The sequence below is a fragment of the Triticum urartu genome, chromosome 2A (assembly GCF_056163025.1).
Source record: "Triticum urartu cultivar PI428250 chromosome 2A, HENAU_Tu73, whole genome shotgun sequence".
Lineage (NCBI taxonomy): Eukaryota > Viridiplantae > Streptophyta > Magnoliopsida > Poales > Poaceae > Triticum > Triticum urartu.
This window is the reverse complement of record NC_141874.1, coordinates 35,420,087-35,429,994: the sequence shown is the minus strand read 5'-3', so window position 1 is coordinate 35,429,994 and position 9,908 is coordinate 35,420,087. Positions and strand designations below refer to the sequence as shown.

Below are 9,908 nucleotides of genomic sequence, written 5' to 3'. Positions count from 1 at the left end.
AGCACCAGCTCGCATGCGAGCAATTCAAGAGGAATTGGCGGCATTATTTCTTGACCACGTGATCGCTGAAGACGGAGAATACTATGTGGACCATGAGTCCGTATGATTATATTTGTAAGAGATAATTATTGTATATATGTAGCCGGTAGTGTCGGATAGATATACGAGAACTTGTTGTTCGACCAATCTCTCGGAGAAGGAGAGGTGGTCGATATCACTTCTCTCTGTATGCATATATGTTCATGACGATCTTCTGTTTCCTTCGTTTGCTTACTAGCTAGCTAGCGTGTCTAGTCCTCTCTATACGTATGTATAGTACGTAGCGTCGACCAAGCACGGACATAAGAGAGGACACTTCTCTCTATTAATTATAATTAGCTAACACAATATATGAAACACCTAAATTAACCCCCCAAAACCCCCAAACCCCGCCCCTTTCAAAAAAAAAACAAAAACCCCAGCCACAGAAATGCTGACGCGTGGATGCCTATTGGTCCCGGTTGGTACGACCAACCGGGACCAAAGGGTCTTCTGCCTGGGCTCTGCGCACAGGCCACGTGGAGGCCCATCAGTCCTGGTTCTGGATTGAACCGGGACTAAATGGACAGGGCATTAGTACCGACACTTTAGTCCCGGTTCAGGAACCGAGACTAAAGGCCCTTACGAACCGGGACAACAGGCCCTTTTTCTACCAGTGTTGTGAACATGCTAAGATGCTCAACATTTATTTATATTTGTTTGCGGAGATCATATACGCACCAATTCTCCTAAGGGTTCTAATTTCCTAATTCAAAATTCATCCAAACATTCTGTTTCCACTTTTCTGCTGATATCTTTGGCAGTCAACTGATGAATCCAGCCTGGCCTAGTCGTGCACATGCACACAGAGGGTGTACTAGATATTTTCACAAGCAGAAAAGAGAGGGTGTACTAGATATGCTTTCCTTAGATCAGATAGATGGAAAATTGAAACTTAATGCCTAAATGTATATAAAAAAAGAACTCATAGATGTCTCGGTTCATCAGATACATGGAAAGACACAAAGAAGATTAACCTACGATCTCAATAAACATCATAGTATGCAAATTTATGATAACATAATCATGTCTCCTTTGTCCTAGCCTATCACCATATCATAAGGTGTCGTGCGTTAGGCCATTTTGTGAAGTTGGATTTTTTTCCATAATCATGTTGCAATGGATTGATTCCTTTGAATAGTGCTTGTAGTATTCTCTAGTGATATAAATCACCAGCAGGATGCCTCCAATTTTCAGTTAAGACATTACATCTCTATAAATATCCAAAGACACGGTATAAAAAATCATATATATGAAAGTACCCTTTAGAGTTTACTCTTAAGATATTCAAATGTTTTAGACATTTGAAAGCTTCATGAATATATATCAACATAATTCTTAATCAAATTTACACATACTGTACAATATATCACACACAGTATTAATTTACAAAGTATATATAACAATATATGGACATAAGATACATTATCTTACACAACTTACGGACACATATGAACTATACATAGGACATGGGGACCTTAGTTATTTGAGAATTGTGCATATGTATGATTATGTGGCATTTGGTGATATTCCTATTTGGTGGGGTATGAAGGCTCCATGGCCAGACCACACATGCCCTTCTTGTCTGCAATGTCCTTCTCCATTCTCAAGTACCCATTCTCGCCCCAAGTTGTGCCCCATGAATTCTTCATCAACCAATAACTTGTGCCATCACTAGTCTTTCCATATCCAATGGCCGCAATACCATGGTCCAAGTCAGTACCGCAGGAGCCGGTCATCACCCCACCAGAGTAGAACTGGAATGTCATGTCGCCTCCGTCCACAGCCACGGACACTGGTTGGTTTGCCACTGCCTTCATAAGGGCACCCTCGTTATTGGCAGGGACATCCTCAAAGCCGCTGATGGTTGCGGCATTGTTGGATCCTGCCTTGCACTTGCCGTCGGCTGCAGTATATGGGTAGCTGGACTCCATGGTCAGACCTCCATTCTTGATAATGAATTTGAAGGCATCATCCATGAGTCCTCCCTCGCAGCCTTGATCTTCACCATGAACATCACAGTCAACCAACTCTTGCTCCGATAGTGAGATTAACTTGCCAGTTTTCAGTTTTACAATGCCCTCTGTCGCGGCAACGGCAGAAAATGCCCAACAGCAGCCTAGAAATAATTGTGTTGTTATAGTGTTATCCAATAAAATATTAACACATATATGCAGTGCAACACATTTTTTGTGTACTTACCACACTGGCCTTGATCCTTGATAGGGGTGACAGCCCCCTTAGCCCTCCAGTCCATCGTTGTTGGAAGAGCATCAAAACTCAAATTCTCATACCTGAATCCTGTAGAAAGAACTCGCATGGAGTTTGATTTCAACCCCTTGTTTGTGTTGGTTGTCCTGAACTCATCATTGGTGATATCAGCGAACTGGTTGACGCCGAGCCAGAACTTGTGATTCTGGGTATTGAATGTTTCAATGAATTCGACGTTGGCTTTGAAAACCTCGAACCGGCGCGCCTTCTCGGTGACGTCCTTGTACACACGGCCATACTGAACCATCCAATTCTCATGCTTCGCCACCATCGACAAGTCATCGTTCAGCTCACGAGCTGAAATGACAGTACCACCGAGGCAGATGCAACCAAGGATTGCAAGAAGCAAAGCCTTGTGGATGGCCATCTTCGGTTAGGCACCGAACTGCAATGACAGTACTGAAGAGATAGATGAAACCTAGGATGGCAAGTCTCTGTACTTTGGTCTGGTTTGTTGGATGGTACTTGGTGGCATATATAGTGTCATGTATGTGTTAGAAATAGGAGACTGAGAGATACGGTGCTTGAGCGAAGGTGGTTATGGAAAAGGGCTTGTGCGTTGCCGTGGATTATGGTGGCCGGCTACATGGTATAAAAATGATGCGCACATCTGATTGACCGGCCAGATTGTATAAAAGTGATAGGACCCAACAAGGAAGTACCCTTGGTGCACGTCTAATAGTGACCCCTGCTTGATTATTTCTGGAGTGTACGTCTGATAGTGATCCATGCTTGAGAAATTTCTTAATCAAAGAAAGAACAACCGTGTTCTTGCAAATAAATTTTCTGAAGAGGACCGTGAACGCAACGCCCAGTGTGTACAAAAGAATCAGGTAACCGCTTGCTAGTATCGACATGAATTTCCTGCCTGCCAAAAAATAGCATGATGATGTGACATACTATTCAACAAGAGTTGTCTAAGTTCCGGAAGGTTGGTTCCTCAGCCTTGAAATTCCCTATCTCACACCCCAGCTTGTATTTTGCTCGTAGTGTAACAGGAAAGAAGGAAAAATAATTTCACAGAAGTATAAGACAGCGGAGAAATGGACTTTTATGCAGCTGGTAGCAGGCGAAATTTAAAGACAATCACGTTTAGTTCGGCAATGTTACTAACACAGTTTTCTTAACCTGGAATACTTGTATACACCGTAAGGTCTGCTCGTCTCATCATAAAAGGAGTAACCCATATGATAAACACTGTGCTTGGTTAATTGCCATACTTGGATGGGCCGCGGCCCTCAAGACAGATCAAGGTCTGCATTTCAAAAGTATCACGGGGTAGTTGATCTTGTTGGGCTGCATCTTTGATGGCCAGTTTGCCAACAAAATTTAGGCTTTCTATGTACACGATACTTGTATTCCTTCTGTGCATCACAACTATACATCTTGTACCCGCAGGACATGCACTGTCAGGAACATCTGGTACTCCGATCAGCAGCGCCACTTGTCCGTTTATCGATCAACCATTATACGCTAGACAGGTATGCTCTAACAGAATGTCGCACGCATATTTCTCTCTCTCTCTCTTTCTCTCTCTCACACACACACACACACAGACACACACACATATTTATTTATTTATTTATTTTTGGCAGTGGACTGATGCCTTATTGTAACAATTCTTCAACAGCTGGACGGCTGGTCAACTTATATCGCTGGCTCGAATGGTGGACGGATTTTTGAAGGATCCCAGTCTGATCAATGCACTAGTCGACTGTTGGGCCCCTGAAACCGCTACCTTCGTCTTTCATTGGAGCAATATGGAAGTGGTTCTCGAGGATGCAAGAATTATTTTGGGGCTACCTTAGAGTCAGCAAGTATGCTCATAAATTGTTTAGTATCCAACAAAACGCTTTCATTAAGGGGAGGCAGAGAGGAGTATCACCTGTCTTTATTCCTTCTGTTTGGAAAATAATAGTTCCTCCAAGGATCCACATTTTATCTCTGGCTTCTTTCTTATATTAAAATTATGACTAGGGATAACCTGCTGAAGAGAAATTTGAACAAGTCCATTGATTTGTTTTTCTTTTCTGAACCTAAGAGTGTACAGAACCTGTTGTGTGACTGTTTGGTAGCTAGACTTGTATGGAAGCAAATCAGTTGCTTATTCTCTATGCAAATTGGAGTTTCAGTAGAGTCAGTTACTTCCCTTTGGGTTGCTGGTAAAATACTTGACGCTCTGAATACTGCTGTAGCTGCTGTGCTCCGGGCTTTGTGGAAACACAGGAATGCCATGATCTTTAATTGAGTTGTTTGGTTTTCCTTGACCAAGATCTGGTCGCTGACCTTAGGAATGCTCAGGAGATGGCGATCGCTCTTCAAACATCATATTTTTAAAAGAACATCATATGTAGGAGCGGACAGATTGGTTCTGGCAACATCTGCAGATGCTGCTGGGAAGTACAGCGCTCCTGGAGTGGGGGTGAAAGAACATGTTGCTGACAGCGAGCACTCATCGCAAATCGAGCTCGACGGCGGAAGCTTAGCAAGCCCTACATCTATTCTGAATAGCTGCTGTTCGCTGGCTCGACCCAACTCCACAGTTGGTTTCCTTATAAGAAAGCCTAGGCAGAAAGATGCTGCACTCTCCTATTTGCTCTTTGCTGCGAGATGCACTACGTATTTTGTGCTTTCTGAAAAAATGTTTGCCTGTCTTTTAGTTATTCCTAGGTCCTAGCATGTAGTCCAGGTTTCAGTCTGTTAGCCCTGTGTTTAGTTGTGGCTGGTCCTCTTATAACAACCGCCAGGAGCCTGTTCCTTTCTGTATTTTGGTTTGTTTTGTGTGGAATTATGTAACGGACCCCGTTTTGTGTTTCGGGCTTCTATGCAATGGATGGAGCCGGGGAACCCTCCCTGTTGGTGTCTAGAGAAAATACGCTGACAATATTCGGACGGCCGGGGGGGGAATCGTCGGAATCCGATCAGATATTCTTCACCAAGCGCTCTCGATATGAAGCAGTTGCAACCGCCCGCATCAAATACCAACTTTTACATGCTAATTTAGGTCTTCTGCCAGATGCAGCAAACTTTTGCTACAGTTTTCGTTCTAAAAAGGATTTCACTATATCACATCTACTTCTCCGTTCCAAAATATGAGATATGTCGTTTTCTTGTTTTCGCGTTGTTTTCTTATTTGTATTTTTTCCTTCCGGCCCACCGATTGGAGCGACAAAAAAATGCACGAGACACAGTGCAATGCCTACGAATCCAAACTCTGAACCATGTGTACTGGTCATCGCAGGCTCGTACCACTCCAGCCCATAGTTGCTACCATTTTTTAGGAAGAGGAGATTATGTCAGAACATAGTCCAGCGTCAAGATTTGAACACTATTCCACTTTTTTCAAACCTTTCTTACAAATTTTGAACTTTTTTTTTGAAATGTCGAATCTTTTTGAGAGAGGGGTGGGGGGGGGGGGGGTGCGGGCGGTGGTTGATGTGCGAAAGTAGGAAAACAAAAAAGGAAAAAGGAGAACATTAAGGTTGAGGATGAGAGCAATCCGACTAGTTAGTCGAAAGCATGCACTAATTTCGAAGACCGTCAGAAGGTGGTTGTACGAGCATGGTTAATAATAGAGCCAGCTGTTGGCTATAACATGTTGCCATGCCATTCACGGCCAATGTAATAGCTAACAATATAATAATTGGCTATAAGAAAGTACTACTTTGTCAACGTATGGCCCATCTTCCACTCTCACAAATGTTCTTGGAGCTCAGCCCGCTTTGCTTTCCTTCTCTCTCCTATTCTCTCTCTTCCAACTAAGTAATAATACAGTATTTAAATTCTTACTGCCAGCTTACGTCCCCTTATTATACATGCTATAGACACTTCAGAAGCAAAGGTATTAAATTGATACTGTACCACCCAGCATCTACAGACCTGTCATTTCACGCTTTAACTCCGCGAGCTCTCTGCTAGTAGTAGTACACACAAAAAAAAGCACTCAGTCCTTGGTAGACCGTCTCCTCCGCCCTCCCTCACGGCGGGTGGTGCGCAATGTCAAGACCAACCAAATCCGAGCTCGACCGCTTCTTCTCGCGTAAACCTGACCTCCCCGGGAGATATGGGACCGCATCCGAGCTCTCAAGAATGTTCCCCTCTGGATTTGAATCCGAAGTGGAAGATGAAGTTGAAGTTCAAGGCCCGACCTCGTCCAGGGAGAGGGAACTATTGGAGGGCGGACCCAGTGGTGAGCCGGTGCTTCCACCGTCGCCCATGGCTGAAGCTGAACCTTGGCCCATCGCCGAAGCTGTGGAAACCGGCCTTCACTCGCAAGGTCTGTCCTGACAAGAAGTAGGCTTACTTGCTGTTGGTTCTCAGTTGTTCATAGCTCCAACTGATTATAGCAGCCGCAACGACTTTAGAAATGCGTCAGTTACATTTTCTGCATAGTAGCTGTTGTATGTTAGAAAGAATCACATGATGATTAATCAGATTGCTTGCTTAAAGTGCTATTCCTTGCTTTGCATCACGCAACATGTTTGGCTTCAGCAAGCTACTGTCACCAACTTACCGTTACTTGTCTTGCTACACCTGCAGAGTCCTCTGCTGCAGAATCCTCAAACCAAGAGTGGGGGAAGAATTTTCGGGGAAAGAGTATTCAAGGAGTGGGTGTTGCGGCTGGTCATGATCTGCTGTCCTCAGGACACGCTGGTAGCAGCGTCGGAGACAATATCCCAGGTGTTGCGGCTTATCTTGACCCTCCGGGCTCAGGAGATCCTGGTGGTAGAATCTCAGAGCATGCTTGTCCAGGTGACCTACACTACTCGGTAAAAGATTATGGGTGGAGTGCAGAAGCGAGCCAATGGCAACGGCCTAGGAGCATCCGCCGCCGCCGATGAAACCCAGACGGGCTCCTTAAACGGGCCTCAAATATCCTGACCCCTGCTTGACTATGTAGACCCCAAACACGAAAAACTAATGCTCACATCCCTACTCTTTCAATATTTGATGATCTTGGTGAACATACTAAAATGCTCAACATTTATTTATATTTTTTGCGGGGATCATATACACACCGATTCTCCTAAGGGTTCCAATTTCCTAATTCAAAATTCATCCAACTATTTTGTTTCCATATTTCCACTTATATCTTTGGCAGTCAACTGATGAATCCAGCCTGGCTTAGTTGTGCATATGCGCAGAAAGGATGTACTAGATATTTTCACAAACAGAAAAGAGAGGGTGTACTAGATATGCTTTCCTTATAGCATCTCCAACAGCCGCGCAACGCGCCGCGCGCTAAAAACTCATTTGCCGCGCGCCCTTTGCCTGGTTTGGCACGGCCGGCAGTACTGGCTTCAGCAGCCGCGCTAAAATTGAGTGCGGACGCGTAGCTCCAGCGGCCGCGCTAAACATTGCGTACATCTTTTTATATAAAAACTATAAATAAAAATCATAGATAAGAACGATACATAGATATTTTACATAGTTCCATAGCATAGATAGATTAAAAAACTACGGTGCAACGACATAATAAAAAAACTACTAGATAGTGCAACTACATAGTGCATCTACAGCCTACTCCCAGTCGTTATCATCATCATCATCATCGTCATCCTCGCTGGTCTGGTCCGAGGTATCGAGCCACATGTCCTCCCAATGGTCGTCATCAGACGAAAAGATCGTCTGCCCACCATTTTCAGCGATTTCGCACTGCGATAACACCAGGGCCTTCTGCTGACATCTGTCCAACCGCTCGCGGGGCGCTTTGCCGTCTGCTCCTCGCGGCGCCTTGCCTAGAAGGCTTCCTCATTGGCGACGTCCGCTGGGTGGCGCCGGCGCCACTCAGCCATGGCCCGCTCGTCCTCCTCTGCGACGAAGAGGCGGCGCTGCCGCCGAGCATGCTCCGCATGTTTCTGGTCCGTGATAAGACGAGGCGGAGGGGCGATGTCCTGCGCCTGCTGGCGCGTGTGGACATCCTGGAAGTTCATCTGCTGGCGTGGCCTGTCCAGGCGCCATGCCGCCGCGTCGTAGGCGCGTGCGGCCTCGTACGATGTCTAGAACGTACCGAGGCCGAGCCGGATGTCGCTGGACCGAATCTCGGCAGAGTACCAGCCGTTGGGGCGCTGGTGGACGCCACGGTAGCCCGACGCTCCTCGGCGGCGCGGCGGCATGGTGGCGCGGCGGTGGCGGGGCGCTGGAGCGGCGAGGAGAGGAAGCGGTGGAGGCGCTGGAGTGGCGAAGAGGCTACGAGGCGCGCGTGGCACTGTGGCTAGGCGCTTGACGAGCGCCGCAATTTATAGGCGCGCCGGAAGTGGCACGCCAAAAGTAGCACGTGAGCTGCCGCCCTTTCCCGCGCGTGCTTGTTTCCAGCCACCGCTGGAGCGTGCGAAACCATCCCCCGCGCGCTAAAAACCAAGTTTACCACCCGCGTGCCTTTTGGCGCGGCTATTGGAGATGCTTTTAGAGCATCTACAGCCAGGCTCCCAACCCTCCCTATACGTCCAGGGCGATGACCCGGTAAAAAAAAGGGATCTAGATAGACCCCTCATACTGGCCCTAAATGCTCAGCCTGACCGGCGCCCTCATATCCAGCCCAAATCTTGAAGTTGATATTTTATCATCACTGAAGTAACAGAAAGGACGTCAATTAAAAAAAAGTATCAAAGGACATACATGGACAAAAAAATTCATGCAGAAAACAAACAAACTAAAAGCCTATGATAGGCAAAGTCAATTGTGCTTTTGAGATTTCAGAAATTTACCTGGCTGAGGCCTTAGATTAAAGAATAACAGAGAGATTACCAAGCCATTCACTCACATGGTTTCTTGTTTGGACGACATGAAATCCTTACAAAACTAAGCAAACTAGGAATAGAGGCATAGAAAAAGCTCGAGAGTTTTTCCTTGAAGTGGAACCCATCTATAAGGGTCTGGACAGGTCATGTGTTCCACATAGCAGTACCAAAACCAACATTCTATTAAAGCAATTTAAGAATAAATTAAGCATTCAAGATTTATATTTTTTATCTGAATTAAAAAAATATTCATAAAATTTTAGAATATTCATGAATTTAAGAAAAGTTCATAATTTTTGAAATTCTTCATGAGTACAAAACTACTCATTGATTTTAAAAAATGTTCATGAGTTTTTGGCGACTCATAGGCAGTGGCTTGGTTAAGGGAACGGAACCTACCGGAGCCGTAGCGATCAGGCACTTGCCATCTATTTTCATTGTGGCCAGGAAACAAAGCACTACTTTCGGCCCATGAAGCGAAGGGAATGAGCTTGGCTGTTTCTCCCCCCACACTTCTTTATTTCTCCGTGCCCATTCCGCATGCGCTTCACATGCCATTGGCGCTTTGCTCTCCTCATATTTCTGCATTGGAGGGTTCGGATGGACTTCAACTCTTTGATGAAAAGATGAAAAAACCAAAGAAAAGCTCTACCCTTCCATCTCTTGGATAGACAGAGAGGGAGGGTAGAGGCCTTTGGTGTCTCTTTCAATCAAGAATTGGGGACAATTATCAAAGATTTTTTTAAAAATGTCAAAAAAATTCAAAAATATTCACGGACTTCAATTGTGTTGATGTAATTTGATAATTTTTCACAAATA

The 9,908-nt window shown here is 45.1% G+C and overlaps 1 protein-coding gene and 1 pseudogene across 1 annotated transcript; both read right to left on the bottom strand.

Moving 5' to 3' along the window:
- Positions 1 to 1,610: 1,610 nt before the first annotated feature.
- Positions 1,611 to 2,716, bottom strand: LOC147983316 (senescence-specific cysteine protease SAG39-like). The gene is made up of 2 exons (XM_087539482.1): positions 2,281 to 2,716; positions 1,611 to 2,197 (listed from the first exon to the last, which is right to left on the bottom strand). The coding sequence occupies exons 1-2, from the start codon at positions 2,714 to 2,716 to the stop codon at positions 1,611 to 1,613; spliced, it is 1,023 nt and encodes a 340-aa protein (XP_087395608.1).
- A 5,153-nt stretch (positions 2,717 to 7,869) lies between these two features.
- On the bottom strand, positions 7,870 to 8,465 carry LOC147983315 (uncharacterized; annotated as a pseudogene).
- Between the last annotated feature and the right edge of the window lie 1,443 nt (positions 8,466 to 9,908).